We start from the raw sequence: 19763 nt of genomic DNA, 5'->3' as shown, positions 1-19763 counted from the left end.
TCTGCGCATTAGATCCAAAAGGGCTCAGCGCGTCTTCTGCAGCATCGCGCCGAGCCGCCGAGCCGAGGGGGGGTGGTGGGAGTGTCAGGGAGAAATGGGAGGGAGGGTGCGCCAAGTTGGGGAGAGCAAAGGGGGAGACGGACGGCCTGAGCTCCCCTTTGGCACAGAAGAGAGGCGAGGATGTTGGAATCTAAATAAAGAAGGGCTTTTAAAAAGTCCAAACCGCGCGCTTCCTCCAGGCGAGCGGTGGCCGAGGGCGGCAGGGTCAGCACCGCGGAGAGCAGCGGGCCCGAGCGGCGCTACCAGCCGGCAGAACGGAGCGCACCTGGCGGCGTCAGCACCGCGGAGAGCGGCGGCGGCGGCGGCCCCCGGCGCATGACGCTCCACCTGGCCGCGAAGGTCCTCTCTCCGCGCTCTCACCGCTCCGGGGGCCCGTCAGCACCGTGGACAGCGCCTCCGGGCTCCAAGGTTGCCGCTCTCAGCCCTTCCTCCGCGCGCGCCTTCGCCTCCCCCCTTCCTTTAAAAAATGAACTTGTGTCACTTTTACTTTGGGGCTGGGGTATTTTTTTTTTTTTGTTTCTTTTTTTTTTTCGTTATGTTGTGTGTGTGTGTGTGTGTGTGTGTGTGTGTGTGTGTGTTTTAAAGGGGACTCGCCCACGTGTCCCCGGAGTGATGACGCTGATTGGCTCCGGCCGATTTTGGGGGTGATGTCACGGCTCCGCAAGCCGCTGCCCGATTCCTTTCAGTTTGATTAAAAGAGACACTGAATTAATTACAGCACAGACCCAACTGTTTACCGGCGATTTCCACACGGTTTGCTTTCATTAGGCCGGTGATGAGGCTCCTAACGAGGTGATTAGCCGAGGGGGGTACAGGCTGGTGGGGAGGGTCCGGAGCCCGACTGCCACTGCCGTTGGGTTGGGCTGTGCGGTTTTTGAAGTTTTCTCCTACACTTTCCCACAGTTATTCAAATTATTCATCCGCCGGGGTGTCACAGACTCCCTTTTCTGCTCCCTCCTTACCTCCGCCCCCCCCCAACCCCGCTGTTTCTTCTTCCTCCAGCAAGAGGAAGGGACGCAACCCAGCAGAAAAAGAACTGTATTGTGGAGAAGAGGTGTTTATTGGTTACATTGTTTCCGTTGGGTTCTAAATGTTTTTTCCGCGTAGGAAAATTTGCAGCCCTCTCCCTGACCTCTTTGGACCCTGCGGGCCTGAAGGGGTGGGGAAAGCCTGGCGTTTGCTCCTAGAAGGAGCCGGAATGGTGGCTTCCTCGTGGGGCGAGGGTGGAGAATGTGGAGAGATGCTAGGGGGACGCCGAGAAATCCGTGTGGCCGAGGGAAGGCAACGCAACGGACCCAGCCCAGCCGAGAGCCTCTCCTGCAGAGCGTGTCCGGGGTCGCGTGTTTCCCTGCCTCTGAACAGGAACACGAGAGCGCTTCCGAGCGCGAGTGTAGACGTCCGCGAACGGCTTCTCGTTTTGCGCGGAGCCGAAGCTCGCCCGCAGATTTGCTTTCAAAGCAGCGGTGGTAACACAGTCTTTTCAATGTGAATGCCTCACTCCCCCAGCCCCTCCCCAACTCCGCCACAGTGCTGGAGTCCCGCGCCTTTCAGGATTCCGCCTCCGGTGTCCGCCGGGGGCCCTGGGCTGCGGGCAGATCTGAGGCGCGTCTGGGGCCTGGATCCTCCCCGCACTACCCCCGGGATGGCGACCTGGATCGGCGCTCAAAGGGCGGAGGGAGCCGAGCCCGTGCGCCCGGAGCCGGCCCCGTGGGCCTGGGGCGCCCCTCGCCCTCCCGGCACCCGGAGCCGCGGCCTTTCCTGGCAGGCCCAAGCACTCCCGGCCCCCTCCTCCTGGGCCCCCAGAAAACGCCCGGGCCCACATGGGGATCAGCACTTGAGATCGGAATAGTGAGGCGCCCGAATCCCCTCAAACCCGAGACCCGGCCCGGGAAGCCCCGCGCAGCTGGGCAGAGCAGAAACTTTCTTCTCCCTCGGGCGAGGTCGCTGGTGGCCTCTCGCCCAGATGCCCGCGCTCTCCCCCTGGATTGGAAGAGGCCCCGCCGGCAGATTGGAAGCGGCCCCGCCGGCGGCCGGGCTGGGGGCTAGGACGGGCAGCTCCCCGGGGACGGCGGGCCCGGCTCGGCTGCAAGCTGTCGGGGAGGCGGGAGGGCGGGCGCCGAGGGGCCGCGAGCCGACAGGCCCCCGCCCTGGCCCAGCGGCCTCCGCAGTGGGCGCCTCCCGCGGCGGGGCTGAGCCGGCCGGTCTTTGATTTTCGTTTGGTAGACGGGGAGGGGAGCATAAATCACGAGGACCCTGGGCTGCCCTCGCCCTTCCCGGCCAGCTCTCAACTTGGGCCTCGTTCCTGCTCTGGACGCCTCCGGAGACCCCGCTCCCCTCCCTCACCCCATCCCTGCTCGCATCTCGGGAAGAACCCATCTTCCTGAGACCCCCAAGGTCCCAGCTTGGGTCCACGGGACCGTCATCCCGGGCGGCTGGAGCTCAGAACAGCCGGGGCCGGGATCCGCGGAATCAGCGATGCTGCAAACAAGTCCGGTCGTGCTCTGACCGCTGGCGGCCCCAGCTCCCCCCAGCTCTAGGCAGACTTGCATCTGGTGAAACATGGACTTTTTCTGACCTCGGGGTCTTAGGCTGGGGTTTGGATCCCAAGCCCAGGGAAAGCGAAAGCGGAAAGCGAAGCCTCTGGAGGCACCCAGCGCTGCGAGGGTGCAAGAACTGGAGCCGGGGGTAGGGGGTGGGCAGCGAACCTCTTAAGGTGGAAAAGAATGGCCAGAACCCTACCTCCCCGTGGCCCTACTCAGCTTCTCTGCGCTTCTTAGAGCCCAAGAATATTTAACAGGTTGTTAGTATCCTATCACCAGTATTGAATTATCATAGTCTAGTGTGACAGAAGACACGCCTTGCCATTCATTCCGTTTGAAAGTTCCTCTAGGATTTAGCCAGCTCTCCCTAACACTGTTTTATTCCTATTTGAGGGTTTTTAACTCCACTTCCCCGCCGCCTCCTTTCTTTTTTCCCGCAAGCGGTTCTTGCACCTCAGGCTGTCCACATCCTTAGAGATTTGTGTGTGCTCACCTGGGCCCTTGTTTAGCTGGGAGGAAGCCCAGAAATCTTACTAAGCATCCAGGGGATCCTGGGTGGGTGATCCGTGCCTTCCTTTGCGAAAGGAGTCTGGTTGGTCCTGGAGGGGTAACAGGTAGAGCCAAGCTGGGTGTGAACCAGGACAAGTGACTTAACCTTTGAGAGCTCCATTCACACGGCAGGAGGCAGACCTCTCTCCCCCTCCGTCCCCTCTGAGCCCCCAGCCCTCTGTACCTTCGCTGTCTTTCAGGATGAGGGGGCAGCGCCCAGGGAGTGGGGAGGCTTGGAGGATTTGAGGAGGGGGGAGTGGACAAGTGAGAGGAGGTCTATCCAGGACCAGGCTCTTAGGACCACCCAGTCTTCACCAAGGGCCCAGAACTGCCACCCCAGCACCCAAGCCCCTGTTGTGGGCTCCCCTTTTCCCTGGATTCCAACACCTCCTCCCCACTTCCACTTCCTTTGTATCCTCTGACTTCAGATGCCAGCCCCTACCCACCCAGTTCTTTGAAATTGCTTTATGTTAAAACTCCAGTTTCCCCATGGACCCAGTGCTGTAGAAGGGCCCAGACCAAGCCCTCACGAAGCAACAGCTATGGAGAAGGGGCCATTGTGCTTCTCCAGGGCCTGGGCTGGGGTCCTTCTCTTCCCCCCGCCCCATCGCTCATCTCTGTTCCCTGGACCTCAGCTTTCCCTTGGTCCAAAGTCATTAAGGTTTGCAGTGAGAGGCAAGGATGGGAGAGGCCACCTCCTGGGAAGTGGCCTGCTTTCTGCTCCACCTGGGGCTCTCAGTTTGGGTTTGGCTTTGGGTCAGGAATGGGCCTGGGAGTGCCTGGGCCTCTGGCAGAGCCAGTTCTTACCAACTTCCTTCCCCCAGCCCCACCTCCCTCTCCACTGAATGCCACTCAGCCTCCAGCCACCCCACCCCCACCCCACCCCCTCACCCGCCTCCTCCGCCCCCCTCTGGCCCTGAGGGTGAAAAAGGCCTTTTTGGGGCCAGTTTTGCTTACCTGGCTTAGCAGACAGAGACACATGGGAGATGTGTCCAAACTTTTTGCGAATGGACCTGCTGTCGTCTCTGTTCATAAAGGAACGTAGCTTGAATGCCATTATTCAAGGTTCTGAGTAGCCGGGGCCAGTGGAGTGGGGTGGTTCAGGATGTGAACTCCAGAATCCGCTAGACTTGACTAGAATCCTGGCTCTAGAATCCAGGGCTTTTGGACCACGATGAGGTAAATGAGGTGACTCACACAAGCTTTTATTGACTCTGCAGCTTTTTGGTCCATCAGAGAGTTTACATTTTTGATTCAAAAATATTGCATTAAAATAAACATTTTAAAACATTGCATTAAAATATTGTCTTGGTTACTGAGTTTGGGGGAAAGTCACAATGTTTGCACCCAGGGCCCTCCCTGCCTCTCCCCAGAATCCCAGCCCTGCCCTGGGACCCCGAGCAGACCCTTTCTGGGCTGTGTGTTCTTCAGCTGTAAGATGGGGGTGATGTCCCCCACCTCCCATGGTCGTGGCGAGGACTCTGCCCTTGGCTTGGGTCCTGGAGGACAGCAGTGATGCGTTTCAGAGCCCAACTCCTGAATAGGAGAGGCAAAGCCTTTCCTCTGGCAGGTCAGGGTCCCCACTGGAAATGTCAGCCCCCAGCCCTGCCCTTTGTCCCGGGCCTTCCTACCCAAACCAGTTTGTGCTTGTTTGTTTGCTTTCATTTTTGGCCGCCGCCCTGCTGCCTATGGAGCTTCGGGACCAGGGATCAGATCTGAGCTGCAGTAGCAACCTAAGCTGCAGCTGTGGCAATGCTGGATCCTTAACCCACTATGCCAGGTCGGGGACCAAACCCCCATGCCATCCCAGGGCTCCCGAGAGGCCACCGATCCCATTGCACCGCAGCAGGAGCTCCAAAACCAGTTTTTAACACAGAGGAGACTGGGGGTTTTGATGATACGGGCTAGGCGTCGGGGCCTCTCTGCTCTGCAAACAGATGGGCAGGATCTGGACAAAGTGTGGGTTTCAAGGTCATGCTAGCCTCAACCATTTCTGCTGGTTTAGCTCACACCCCCCGCATGGAGCACTAGAAAGAAAACGGCATTTTGGGGAGTTCCTGTCGTGGCACAGCGGAAACGAATCCTACTAGGAACCATGAGGCTTCGGGTTCGGTTCCTGGTCTCGCTCAGTGGGTTAAGGATCTGGCGTTGCCGTGAGCTATGGTGTAGGTTGCAGACATGGCTCGGATCCTGCGTTGCTGTGGCTCTGGTGTAGGCCAGCGGGTACAGCTCCGATTCGACCCCTGGCCTGGGAACCTCCATATGCCACAGGTGTGGCCCTAAAAAGACAAAAACAAAAACTGAACAAACAAACAAACAAAAACCAACAAAGAGAACAGCTTTTTCTCCCCCGCTCTTCTTCCCTCCTTCCTACCGTCCTCTCTTTAATCCTCCCCCGCCCTTCCGCCCTTCCATCCATCCTTCCGCCCTCCCTTTCCTTTTCTCCTTCCTTCCTCCCTTCTAAACCTGAAGTCTGTCCCTTGCACTGTGCCCCGGGCCATGTCGCTCAGAGTCTGCCACTCGGACCTGCTCTCATGGGCCTCACAAAAGCACAGTGGTGCCGTCAACCTAAATTCCCCCTCACAGATTACTTCGCATTTGTGGATTTAAGTTTATAATTTGCCTGCCTTCAGTCCTGCTAATCTGTATAAGAAGCCAACCTAGTTTTTTTTTTTTTTTTCTTTTAATGATGAATTCAAGCATCAAAGCGTTTCCCAAGTGAAAAGAAATGCAGCAGAAAGACTGTTAGGGTCCATGAGGATAAATGCAAGAGAAGGTTTTCGATTGGAAACACAGACCTTGTGGCTGCCATGCAGCCCACTTTGGTGCCCAAGCTGCTGATGTGCTTGCTGTCACACATTTGTGCTCTCTCTGGAACCTAAATCTGTGCTTCTAAGCCAATGCTAGTTGGGGAGCTGAGTGAACCAAAAAGCCAGGTCATCTCTGCCTGGAGCCTGGGACCTCCTGGGGCTGGATTTGAATTTGTGGCCTAGGAGCACTGCTTTCTTTTCAGGCTTCTAGAAAGCCCCTGCCAGGGAGAAAGCAGACGTCCACCAGCACTGGCTCATTGCTACCATCTATGATAAAAATCCTGCAAAAGTCAGTCTCCAGAACCCCTCTCCTTTCTTCTGGCTGAGAAAACTGTTAGCTGTCTGATTGTATCAGAGTTGGGGCAGGGGGCGCTTCTGCAAGAGAACCAATGAGATTTGGGCTCTAGTTTAAAAATCTGGACATAGACGGAAGCCACTGGGATTCAGCCTGGGAAGAAAGCTGGACCGACCTGCCAAAAGGTCTGCTCCAGTCCTGGTTTGACTGTCTCGTGACTCAACCCTCTGTCTCCTCTGGCAGGGCTCGAAGTATCCTCATGCTTGGTGGGTCCTGTTTCCAAAATCTCCATCCCAACACCCCAAGCCCGCACTTACTCCCCCTCCTCACTGCCTTCCTCCCGCCTCTGAGGGGACGGCTCAGAAGCTGACCTGGTGAGGATCCAGGCCAGCTGCCTCCCTGTGGCTGTTGGGGACAGTACACACGGGCCTCTTTGTTTGGTTAAATCTCTGATGGGGTTTGGCTGGGAATCCCAACCAGGTGGTAGAACGGTCCCAAATGCCAACCGGCAGGAAAATGAACAAGAATAGGGGCTCGAGGGAGTTCCCTGGTGGTGCAGCAGGTTAAGGATCTGGCATTGTCACCGCTGTGGCGTGAGTTCAATCCCTGGCCCAGAAACTTCTGTGTGCTGCAGGTGCAGCCCAAAATAAAAACAAAAAACAAAACCAGGGGCTCAAGGCCGTATCTCTGGGGACCGCCGTGTGCACGAGGCATTTGTCATCACGTGATTAGGACCACTGGGAGGCAGCGCTGAGCTCTCCCCGTTTCTATCCATTGTTAATTGAGAAGTGGTTTGGGAGAGCGGGCTCTGGACCATGGAGTGGACCGGTCACTGGCCTGGGGCTGGCTTGTCAACCAGACTCAGGCCTCTCTTCTCTGTGAAGTGGGGAGGATGATGGTGCAGGGAGGTTAACCGCCTGGAGCCGCCAGGGACTCTGCCCTGGGATAGTCAGTGACCCCGGCTCTGCCGAGAGCACCCCCGCCCCCACAGCCAGGGTCAGCGTGAGTGAGGACAGGCGTATGGCCACAGGATACCTGAGAAGGCGGAATCAGACTGGCATCAGACCTGAGGCTTTGTGTGGGCACAAATAATTCAAGAGGAGGGAAGGACTGAGCTGCCGGGGGTTGGGGGAGGGGGAAGGGGCCCAGAACGGAGGGCCAGGCACCTCCCTGGCCTCCTCCTCGGACTTGCCAGCGGGTGGCGCTGTAGGACAAGAAGCTGAGGGTCTGTGCTGCAAGCTGCTCCAGCCGGGCCGTGAGCGCCCAGAGAGGCTGGGGGAACTGGGAAAAGGATGGAGGGTGGGCCCAGGGCACCAGTCACAGCCCCACAGCATCCACCGCACGTGGTCTGTCCAGCGCCGGGGCAAGAGGTCACTGGATACGCAGAAGAGATTTCTCAGAGCTTTTTCGACTCGAGTCCATCCTTTCTCCCTTGGGCCAGTCCTTGGAGAAGCAGGACTGGAGGCGTCCTCTTGGGCATCTTGCTCGTTGCCATAGCAGAGTTGCCAGCTCATCGATGGCCAGAGCTTCAAGGCGGGTCTTGAGGAAATTCTGTGTCTGGCAGCATATCCTCCCTTTCCACGGGGATTCAGAGCGAGAGGGGGGTTCACCTCAAAACATCCGTACGGGCGTGCCCCTCGGGGCTCAGCAGTAACGAACTCGACTAGTATCCGTGAGGATGAGGGCTCCATCCCCGGCCTCTGGCCTCGCTCAGTGGGTTAAGGATCCCGTGCTGCCGTGAGCTGTGGTGTAGATCGAAGATGCGGCTTGGATCCTGCATTGCTGTGGCTGCGGTGTAGGCTGACAGCTACAGCTCTGGTTCAACCCCTAGTCTGGGAACTTGCATATGCTGCGGGTGAAGCCCTAAGAACCAAAAATAGATAAAGAGATAGACAAAATGTTTTTAAAAACTGTACCTTCTCTTTTTAGTGGAATTTTTTAAAAGCGTAGCTGATTTAGTGTTGTGCCAATATCTGCTCTACAGCAAAGTGACCCATAATCCACACACACAGATACGCACTTTCTTACATTGTCTCCCATCACGGTCTATATCCCAAGAGGCTGGATATCTTTATCTTCTTGATAGATCTGGACACGAGGGCTCGTGTTCCTTTGAGCATCCTGCCCTCAACTTCGCACAGAGTTCTGGTTGTCCCTTTTCAATGTGCTTTATTAATTAGAAGAAAATAATAATTTGCATTTATCTACTAATTTAAAGTGCCAGGGAGTTCCCGTCGTGGCTCAGTGGTTAACAAATCCAACTAAGAGCCATGAGGTTGCAGGTTCAATCCCTGGCCTCGCTCAGTGGGTTAAGGATCTGGCATTGCCATGAGCTGTGGTGTAGGTCGCAGATGTGGCTTGGATCCCGCATTGCTGTGGCTGTGGTGTAGGTCGGCAGCTAGAGCTCTGATTCAACCCCTAGCCTGGGAACCTCCATATGCCGCAGGTGCTGCCCTAGAAAAGGCAAAAAGACAGAAAAAAAAAAAAAGTGCCAGATCCTGTGCTGATCCTCTTAAGACAGATTCTTTAATGGAATTGTTGGGGTTTTTTGCTTTTTAGGGCCTCCTCTGGAAGTTCCCAGGCTAGGGGTCGACTTGGAGCTACAGCTGCCAGCCTACACCACAGCCACAGCAACGCCAGATCCTTAACCCACTGAGCAAGGCCAGGGATCGAACCTGCATCCTCATGGACGCTCGTCAGATTCGCTTCCACTGAGCCATGATGGGAACTCCCTAAAGGAATCATTTTTTAATTTCGCTTGAGGAAATGTGCTGGGGGCCGTCAGGGGCCTGTCTTACAGATGAGGCACAGAGAGGGAAGGATACCTCCTCGGGGTCACACAGAAATTACCTGATGGACCCGGGCTTCGTGCCTTTGACCACAGGGGATGGCTGTATGCTCAGAAAGGCACCAGGGTCCCTGCTCCCAGGGGAGGTCAGAAGGCTGCAGGGTGGCTTTAGCAGAGATGGATGAGTGGGGGTGCGTGTCTCCCTCTGGTTCGGGGGGTGGGAGGATTTGGGGCCCTTAGGATGAGGTGTGATCCATCAAGCTCCTCCCCCACAGCAGGATTCCTGAGGGGGTTGGTTAGCGTGTGTGGCATTTATCAGGAATTAGTTTCTGATGAGCTGCAGTGTGTGTGTGTGTGTGTGGGGGGGTGTTGGGGACGGGACAGCTCCCCTGGAAACTCACTTGGGTCTGTAATCACCAGACTTGGTGTGGCTCCCTGCCAAGGCTGATGGAAGGTCCCTGCCAGGCCCTTGGCCTGCGGGGCAGGAGCCAGGGCCGACATCCTTGCAGCAGGTCCTGCCGCAGGCCCTTAGATCTGGCCCTGGGGCCTCAGCCCCCTGGTCTCTGCCACTTCCCTTCTAGAAGAGAAGACGGACAAGGGGCTCGTTGCTTTGCCAAGAATAAAACAAGATGGTGTGGTTCAAACTGGGCGCTCCGTCAGGGAAGGACTTTTGGGGGGGTGGCTTTTGAGCTGAGATCTGAATGACAGCAAGGGGCGGGCAGGTGACAGCCTGGGCCCAGGTGTTCTAGGCAGAGATAGAAGCAACCACGAAGCCTGACGCTGAGGCTGTGGGCAGTGGGGGGGGGGCGGTCAGAGTGGGGAGAGGGCCAGCCCCCCGCTGCCCTAACCCCAACCCTAACCCCAGCCCTGGGGGTGGTGAGGAGCGTGGGTTTATCCCAAGAAGAGTGGACCCTCTGGAGGGCTGAGGGCGCTCTGTGGAGAAGGGATTGTGGGGAGAAGCCGGGAGGGAGGGTGTTCAGGAACCTTCGGTGGTTCTCCAGAGAGACGTCAGGGACTCGGCGAGACGGCAGCATGGATCTGGGAGTTTGGGGAAGCAGCGCTGACAGCTTGGTGATGGATGGATGTGAGCAGGAAGGAAACAGAGTCGTGTGAAGGGTTTTGTCTTCAGCATCTGGGTGGTCTCACGCATCCGATGGGGAAAATGGTGGGAGAAGCATTTGGTGGGGAAAAATCCAGAATTCTGTGTCGGAGGTGTTGGTTTGAGATGAGTGCAGGACGCCTGAGTGGAGAGTCTGGGGGCAATTGGATAAACGAGTCTGGAATGCTGGGGGTGGGGGTGCAGGCTAAAAGCAACCATGGGGACCCTCAGACCATTCTCGTTATGGCTCAGCGCGTTAAGAACCCAACTAGTAGGAGTTCCCGTCGTGGCGCAGTGGTTAACGAATCCGACTAGGAACCATGAGGTTGAGGGTTCGGTCCCTGCCCTTGCTCAGTGGGTTAATGATCCGGCGTTGCCGTGAGCTGTGGTGTAGGTTGCAGACGCGGTTCGGATCCCGCGTTGCTGTGGCTCTGGTGTAGGCTGGTGGCTACAGCTCCGATTCGACCCCTAGCCTGGGAACCTCCATATGCCGCGGGAGCGGCCCAAGAAATAGCAACAATAACAACAACAAAAAACAAAAGACAAAAAATAAATAAATAAATAAATAAATAAAATAAATAAACTGATAAAGCCTTTAAAAAAAAAAAAAAAAAAAAAGAACCCAACTAGTATCCATGAGCATGGGGGTTCGATCCCCAGCCTCGCTCAGTGGGTTAGGGATCCAGTGTTGCCGTGAGCTGTGATATAGGTCGCAGACACGGTTCGGATCCGGCATTGCTGTGGCTGTGGCGTAGACTGGCAGCTGTAACTCCAATTCGACACCTAGCCTGGAAACTTCCATATGCCGCAAGTGCCCCCTAACATTCCCCCCCCAAAAAAAAACCTCCAGAAGTTGTCTAACTTCGTACAGGTGCTGTTGAGACTCCTTGGGGAAGGTCCCCTCCGTTGAAGTCTGAGGTTGGTTTTCACACCGGTTACAGGTTTACTGGTTTTCGTTAAAGGCACACGAGGAGGCTGACAAATAGCACTTTTAATTTAAAATAGATCAGTATCTAATTTGTGGGGAAAAGCCAAAGGACCTGCGGAAAGATTGAGGTGAGAAGTGCCTTGGCCCCTGTGCTTTCAGCCGCCCACTCCAGGGGTGGGGCGGGGCGGGGCGGGGCGGGGGAACCTGCCAAGGTCAGGGCTGGTGGAAGAGCTGGTCCAGACCCAGCTCTGAGGAGGTGGGGCCAGTCTGCATAGGGAGCGCGGGCTCTTCTTGCTGTCGGGGGTCCTAGAGAGATAACACAGCCCTGGAGAGACATCAGCCACCCACCCACAAAAGAAAAAATTTGCCTTTGGAATATAAAATAAGGGCGTTCAACACACGGGCCTGCCACGCTTTCTGCAGGAAATACGTGGGTTGCTCCTAACACTTGAGGGCAGAGCTTCGGCACCGACCCTTAGCCTGGAATCTAAACACGAGTTTGGGTGTCTCTGATCAGGTGAGGGCTTGAGGAGAGAGAGTCGGGGGGCTTGGCGGGGGAGGGGAGTCCCTAAGTGGGGCATCGCTGGGGCCAAGGGAAGGGAGGGCAGCTCACTCAGAAGGAGGGGCTCTTACCCAAATGATGACCTAAGACCTGCATCTGAGGTCCTTGTGGGCAGAGCCTGTGTAGCAAGGGGTGGGGGGGGGGTCTTCTGTGCACTGGGTCCTTCAGAGAAGCTTCTGCTGCGTCCAGAGGCTTTAGGGGTGGGTGTAGTTGCCCATGCGCAGGGTCCCCTGGCGCACGGCACACTCTTCGCGATGGGCTTTGAAGGCTCTCTGGCGGTCCGCCTCGGTGGGGAAGGTATCGAGGTGGGGGCCCACCTGTGGGGAGAGGGAGAGCGGGCGTGCGGGGGCGGGGGGAGGTCAGTGGGCCCGAGTGCTCAGGGGCTCCCCTCAGCTCCCCTTCTCTCCCAGGCCTGCCCCCCCTGCCATCTTATTTTTTATGGCCGCCCCCACCGTACGTGGGAGTTCCCCGGCCACAGGTTGAACCCGTGACCCGAACCACTGTGCTGACAACACCTGATCCTTAACCCATGAGCCACCAGGGAGCTCCCTCGCACCCATCTTAGAGCAGTAATCAAACTCACTGTCCGAGGGCCAGCGAGAAGAGGGAAGTGCTGGCCTTGTGCTGCAGAAGCAGGGCCGCCTGGGCCCGAGGTTTTCCTTCTGTCCGGCTCATTGCCAGGAACGACGTGTGCATGATAAATATCACCTGACCGTGACCCGGTGGGGTCGCAGGGCTATGAGACCCAATGGCCAGCGTCACCCTTCATGTGCTGATGTTCCACCATTAAGACCCCAAACAAGCTGCCCTCTCCAAGGGGCGCCTCCTGGTGCAGTTGGCGCTCAGTCACTGCTGGACGATCTGACGGCCCCCCACTCCCAGGGACCGACAGGCAACAGCCCCAGAACCAGAGCCGGATCCAAGGAGTGGGAGCCTCTGCAGTTAATGTTTTGTGCAATCAGTATTTAGGCCTGCTCTTCCCTTTCAAGAAATAGTGCTGGAGTTCCCTCTGAGGCGCAATGGGACTGGCGGCATCTCTGGAGTTCTGGGACGCAAGTTTGGTCCCCAGTCCTGCACGGTGGGTTAAGGATCCAGCATTGCTGCAGCTGTGGCTTAGGTCGCACCTGCGGCTTGGATCTTGTCCCTGGCCTGGGAGCAACATAGGCTGCAGGGTGGCCAAAAAGAAAAAAAAAGAAATAGAGGAGTTCCCGTCATGGCGCAGCAGAAACGAATCCGACCAGGAACCATGAGGTTGTGGGTTCAATCCCTGGCCTCACTAAGTGGGTTAAGGATCCGGCATTGCCATGAGCTGTGGTGTAGGTCGCAGATGCGGCTCTGATGTTGCTGTGGCTCTGGTGTAGACCAGCAGCTGCAGCTCCAATTCGACCCCTAGCCTGGGATCCATATGTCACGGGTGGGGCCCTAAAAAGCCAAAAAAAAAAAGAAAGGTGGCAAGTGGAAACATCCCCCTACCCCGCCCCATCTCCAGGGTCTGTTACATCACCTCCGAGTGCCAGAAAATCCCCCCAAAATGGCATTTTGTCTTTTAGGATAACCTCAGGGAGGCACGGGTAGAAAGGGTTCAGGCTTGTTTGTTTATGCATCAGTTCGTTCGTTCACTCAGTCAGTCGTTCAGGCCACACACATTAACAGCGCAGCACTCTGTGCCAGGCACTGGGGGCACTGCGGTAAACAGGAGGGGTCAGAGGAGGAGCCGGCGCAGCCGTGGCCGTGGCCACGCAGCTCTTTCATTAGAACTGGCGGAGCGATGGGGGCTGCGATGAGCAAAAATAGGCGGGTCGACCCTCCCCGGAGTCAGCGCCTCTCTGGGGAGGACCTGCGGGGAGGCTCATAGGGTGGGTTTCCCAGGCAAAGGGGCCACGTGTGTGCTGGCCTTGGGGCCCCCACAGTTCAAGTTCACAAGGGGAAGTGGGGGGCTGGCAGGAGCAGCTGAAGGCCCTGCCGAGACTTCAGGATAAGGCAGGACCACACCCAGTGAGGGCACAGGCACTGGTCAAGAGCCAGGCCAGGGGGCACCCACCCCACGCTATGCCCATAGAGCTGCAGGCAGCCTCCCGGTGACAAAGGTGAGAGAAAAAAAACATGGGGAGAAGACGAAATAAGAAAAGGGAGCAGCCAGGAGGAACTTGTGGGGACATCCCTCTCTGTGTCCCACACTCTGGCCCCCATGGGGGAGCATCCTGGGGACCCCGACTCAGGAAGTCATGACCTTAGCCAGAGCTCAGACCCAGCAGTGGTTTCCTGAGAGCAGAGAACTGGCTAATGTCTCTGCCGAGGCCTGTGCGGAGCTAACGTGACCTCCTGGCTCCCTGGGCCCTGCACCAGCTGCCTGGCTCTGGACGCCATCAGGCCCCACCCCAGTCCAAGGTCTGGGCCATGGCTCAGGGTCAGCGAGACCCACACTGTGGGCTGCCTGACCTCAGGCCCAGGGAGCCGTGCTGGGAGGAATCCAACTTGACTTACAGACAAGGAAACGGAGGCCCAGAGCAGAGGGTGGTCCAGGGTCAGCCCCCCAGGGAATCAGTGGCAGAGAAGCTCTGTTTTAGCACACCCCCCCGCCACTGTCCGGCCCCTGGACACTAAGTTCTGCATTCCTTCTAGAATATTCTGCCGCAGCTGCTGCTCATGCTGGGGGTGGGGGCAGTCCCTGCACTTTCAATGAGGCAAAAAGGGGCAGGGGCTGCAGAAGCTTGTTAGCAACCCATGCAAAAGCAAGTAGGCGGATTGAGCTAGTTATTCCAGGACTTAAAGCCACATCCTTTGCTCGCTGGGGCACGTGGGTCCCCTGGAGATGCAGCAGAAAACCACACTGCTCCCCTCTGGGAAAGCAGTACCCACAGAGTCCTCAGGCACAAACAGGTTCGTGGACAAGTCGCTCCGTGGACCCTCGTGGCAGCACTTCTGGGAGCCGCCCTGGCCCAGGCCTCAGGTTGCGCATCTCTCCAGATGGTCCACGGCTCTTGTCACCCAGGCAGGGCCTGAGCCCGGTCCCGATGCTGTGGGTGCACCTGGGCAGGACCTTCATCAGTCACCGAAGGCCCACCCAGACCCAGGCCCCACCTCTTGCCATCTGTCACACCACGGTTGTTCTCAGCGCCATCTCTGATTTCAGGACAACTGCCAAGCGGCCTCACAAAAGTTATTGAGAAGAGAGGAGTCCCCATACGTTGTAGGAGGAAAGTCATCAATAAACCAAAGGCCGTTTCCAAGGTACATCTTGTGTCCCCTCTGGCAAGACACAGGGAGTTTTACCTGGTGACATGATTTTCCTGACACTCCTGCTTCCCAGAAGGTGGCTAGAGACACTCAGTAAGGCCTCAAAGAGACGCCCACTAAGACCTTCTGGGCACCCCGCCTGCCCAGCTGCCAGGGCCTCTTAGGCCTCCGTGGTTGTCTGTCACACTTGGAGTGGCCCTAGTTCTGGCCCTGGGGTCTGGTCCCCAGTCATTCTTAACGGGGAAGCAGCTCTGAAGTCCACATCTCTGCAACCCCCCCCACACACACCAGGTCTCCTAAGGGCTTGAATGGTGACCTCGCCCCAAAAGATACATCTGCCTCCTAACCCCAGAATGTATGAAAGTGACCTTGTTTGTAAAAAGGTCTTTGTGGATACAGTTAAGGCTCTTGAGAGGAATATATTCTGACTGTTCACACGGGCTTTCCATCCAGTGACAAGCATCCTCAGAGGAGCAGCAGCCAGAGACAGAGGAGAGAGCCGTGTGAAGGCGGGGCCACAACTGGGGTGAGCGCCCGGAGCTCAGGAACGCCAGGAGCCACCAGGAGCCAGAAGAGGCGAGAAAGCCTTCTTCCCATAACTTTCAAGGGCAGTGTGGCCCTGCTGGCCCCTTGATTTTGTTGTTCTGGCCTCCAGAGCTGTTGGAGAATAAATTTCCCTCATTGAAACCACTATGTGGGTGGTAATTTGTTATGGCGGCCTTGGGAAATGAATACGGCCCCAAGCCATCCTCTGGGTGGTTCAGCATGCGGGAGGGGTGGGTGGTGCTCGTGGTGGGTGCTGTTGACTTGGTGCTGATGGTGGGTGGTGCTGATGGTGGGTGGTGTTGACTTGATGCTGATGGTGGGTGGTGTTGACTTGGTGCTGATGGTGGGTGGTGCTGATGGTGGGTGGTGGGTGGTGTTGATGGTGGGTGGTGTTGACTTGGTGCTTGCTGATGGTGGGTGGTGTTGACTTGATGCTGATGGTGGGTGGTGCTGACTTGGTGCTGATGGTGGGTGGTAGGTGCAGCAGAGTCAGTCATCCATGGGATGGATCCAGGGGAACTTGGGTGAGTGCCCAACCCCAGAGCCCTGGATGGTGGGGTCTGCACTTGCCCTGTTCCCTGAGGATGCCCAGTGCCTGGCATGGGGCCTGGCATTCAGGATGCATTTAAATGAACTTGGATGGGTGAACAAATGAGTGAATGACATGGGTGAAGGAAGTAGGCAGAATTCACGTGACCTCAGGTGGTCAGGGCAGTCTTCTCAGGCCAGGAGGGACCTGGCAGTGGCCTGGAAGGGCTGGGATGAGGGAATGGAAGGGAGCTGCAGCAGGGTAACGGCCTAGGTGGCAGAAGGCGGCTCACCGCGTGGGTCTGGAGGTGAAACCAAAGGAGATACTTCGTGGCTGAGGCTGATGAAGCCCCTGACAGCTAAAGAGAGCAACGGCTTATCCACCTCCGCCTTGCCCCCACCCCCGTTGGGTGGTTCTTTGGAAAGAAAAGGGAAATTGGGCTTATTCTGTGCCCATAACTCCCTAGGTCTCCGAGCAGAACACAGGCGTCAGGAGTTCCCTGGTGGCCTAGCGGTTAAGGATACAGCATTGTCACTGCTGTGATATGGGCTCGGTCCCTGGCCTGGGAACGTCCACAGGCCAAAGGTGCAGCCAAACAAGAAAAAAAAAAAAAAAAAAAAGAACAGGGGAGCCCATGGAGAGGGGCGATCTGGCTCTCAGAATGCCAAGAAGCAGGTGCCCCTCTGCAGAATGTATGCCCGAGCCCACGGCTGGGTCCCTCAGGCCACAACTGATACAGTAACAGACCTGCCGTTTGCCAGGCGCGGCGCACTGATTTCACGCAAGCCTCTTCCAAACATCCGCAGGTTGTCTCCATTTTACAGATGGGGAAACGGGGCCCGGGAAGGTTGAGGCACTTCCCTCGGGCCTCATGGATTCATGGACCCCCGGAGCCGGGGGTCTCCCACCCTGGATCTTCAGTGATAAACTCCGCTCTCTCCATAGGTGCTCAGGAAATGCATCGCTGCTGGGAACGGCATGGCTCCCTTCCTGCTCGCTCTCTCCTCCTAAAATAGCCGATCAGCCAGAGAGGAGGGTCCTATTTACAAGTCAGGCCTCAAGTGTGTGTGGTCACGACCCCGCGGACCCCTGGCGTCAAAGGAGGAAGAGCTGGTGGAGCAAGGAATTCCTTCTGAGATGCTTCTAAATTAAGCCATCTGCGGTCTGTCTCCGCCTGGAGCTAAGAAACTGTAACGGCTTTGGCAGGAGACAGCTCCGCTGAACGGAGCAGAGTCGCTCAAGGTCAATGCAGGTAAATAAGAGACGAGCGCCCCAGCCCGCCAGCAGCCCTGGGAGCAAGATGGGCAGGTCGGTCCTATTTGAACGGGGAGCATCTAAAGGTGCCCCAAGTAAGGACCAGGCACCTGTGCAGTGCGGTACACCCTTGGGGTCACGTGAGTGACGCAGACCTGCACGGACCCTGCAAGAGGGACAGGAGACACCGCTAAACGCACTCTACAGGTCGTTGTTTAATGGCAGTTTCAGAAGAAAAATTCCTTTTTTTTTTTTCTTTTTAGGGCCACACCTGCAGCATATGGAGGTTCCCAGGTGAGGGGTCGAATCAGAGCTGTAGCTGCCGGACTACACCACAGCCACAGCAACGCCAGAACAAGCCACCTCTGCCATCTACACCACAGCTCACGGCAATGCCAGATCCTTAGCCCACTGAGCGAGGCCAGGGACTGAATCGAATGCTCATGGATCCTAGACAGTTGCTTAACCCTCTGAGCCACAACGGGAACTCCTGGACTGGGAAATTCCAATTCCATCTGGGGGGCAGGAAGGTCTTTCCAGGGAGGATGCGGGAGCCATCCAGGGGAAAAAGAAGGCAAAAAATGTCCTAGATGGTAAGAAGTCGCCCAAACCCTGAGGTGGGAGGAATTTGGACAAATTGGAGGAGGTAAGAGCCAATCAGAGTGGCTGGGTGACAAAGAGACGAAGCAGGGGAGGTGAGCAGCCAGCAGAGCTTAAAAGAATTTTGTCTTCAGGAGTCCCCTGGTGGCCTAGAGGTTAAGGATCAGGTGTGGTCGCTGCAGGGGCTCGGGTCACTGCTGTGGCACTGGTTCGATCCCTGGTCCTGGAACTTCTGCATGCCCTGATGTGGCCAGAAAGAAAACTGGTAAGAAAAGCAGACGTCTGTCTTCAACGCTGTTCCTGGGGATTGCAATCCTCTCCCTGCATAAATCACCCCTTGCCTCTTTGCAACCAGATTGGAATAAAAAAAATTCCCCACAACCAAGGTCGGAAGAGGCCTCAGCGATCACTGAATCCAGCTTTTCTGGGACACAGGTGGACCTCCCGAGGCCCGGAGGTGGGAAGCAATTCTCCTAGGGTCTCCACGGTCCTGGGCAGAGCTGACACTAGCGGCCACTCCATCACCTTTTCCGAGGTCCACACCCTTCCCGCTGTGGTCCCCGCTTCACCCCGGGGGAGCCAGATGCCTGGATTCCGGGTCCCAATTCATTTGAAAGCATCTGCACTTTCCTGATCCACTTACAACGAAGCAGCTTTTTCATTTGATCGATTCCCTTAATTGTGCCTTTGACATTTCATTAATTTTGCTCTTAAGTTCATGGTTTCCTTCTTTGAAGTTGCTCTGTTGTTCTTTCTCCAGCATCTAGAGTTGTCTGCTTCGCTGTAATTACCTTTTAATCTTTCTCTTTTTTTCTAATATTAACATTTATATAACACAGCATTAGCAACGAAATTTTCTTTTATCTCATCTCACAAGTTTTGAGTGTGTTTATTTTTGTTCGGTTCTCTTTTCATCTAATCTCTGTCAAATTTCTGTTTGGCTTTCTTCGTTGGTCCTTAAGTTATTTATAAATATGGTTTTAAATTTCCAGGCAATTTTGTTCCATTTGTGACTGATTTCTAATTTAATGTCTTTGGTGCCAAAGTAATCTGCAGGAATCAGACCCTTTGGTATTTGTTGAGTTTTGACTTTTTAATCTTTCTTTGAAAAGTTGATTTACCTTTTTTTTTTTTTTTTTTTTTGGTCTTTGGTCCTTTTTAGGGCTGCACCGGCAGCATATGGAGGTTCCCAGGCTAGGGGTCAATCGGAGCTGTAGCTGCCAGCCTACACCACAGCCACCGCAAGGCCAGATCCGAGCCGTGTCTGCAACCTACACCACAGCTCATGGCAACACCAGATCCTTAACCCGCTGAGTGAGGCCAGGGATCAAACCCGAAACCTCATGGTTTCTGGTCGGATTCATTTCCGATGCACCAAAACGGGAACTCCTTGATCTACTTTTGACAGAAAGTCCCTATGTGGAATAAACTGGCACCAGTATAGAGGAGGTGCCCATGTGATCTGGATTAGGGGGTAAGATGCGACTGCTGCTGCCCTTTTATCTATGTGCTCATTAGTTTACTCTGAACACCTTTTTTGGGGGGGACCCCCTTGGCAAATGGAAGTTCCCAGGCGAGGGGTCGAATTGGAGCCACAGCTGCCAGCCTATGCCACAGCCACACAGGATCTGAGCAGCATCTGTGACTTACACCACAGCTCACAGCAATGCCAGATCCTTAAGCCACTGAGCGAGGCCAGGGATTGAACCTGCGTCCTCATGGATACCAGTTGGATCCGCTTCTGCTGAGCTGCGATGGGAACTCCCTCACTCTGAACACCTGTTGAGTGCATGTGTGCCAGGCTCCATGCTAGGCGCCAGGATTCAGCAAGAACTTAGAAAACCTCTGTCAGAGAGCCAGGAGACTAGTAATAAAAACACAATCGCACCACTAATTACACTTGCCATTGTGCTGAGTATTAAAAGAAGTACCAGATGCTGTAAGAGGTTATAATACAGAGAATTAA

At 56.0% G+C, this 19763-nt stretch overlaps 1 protein-coding gene across 1 annotated transcript in view; it reads right to left on the bottom strand.

Annotated features, from left to right (window-relative positions):
• Positions 1 to 11114: 11114 nt before the first annotated feature.
• The window catches only part of CFAP77 (cilia and flagella associated protein 77), a 145544-nt gene continuing 136895 nt past the window's right edge, over positions 11115 to 19763 (bottom strand). Inside the window, exon 6 of the mRNA XM_021085476.2 lies at positions 11115 to 11948. Coding sequence (XP_020941135.2) covers positions 11826 to 11948 — 123 coding nt within the window. The 3' untranslated portion in view covers positions 11115 to 11825. The remainder of the gene's footprint in view (positions 11949 to 19763) is intronic.

The sequence above is a fragment of the Sus scrofa genome, chromosome 1 (genome assembly GCF_054392235.1).
Source record: "Sus scrofa isolate SSC_HxYL_T2T_F1_AM1 chromosome 1, Sscrofa_HxYL_maternal_Yorkshire_Landrace_v2.0, whole genome shotgun sequence".
NCBI classification, from domain to species: domain Eukaryota; kingdom Metazoa; phylum Chordata; class Mammalia; order Artiodactyla; family Suidae; genus Sus; species Sus scrofa.
Note: the sequence above shows the minus strand (reverse complement) of the source record. Positions and strands in the feature narration are given on the sequence as shown.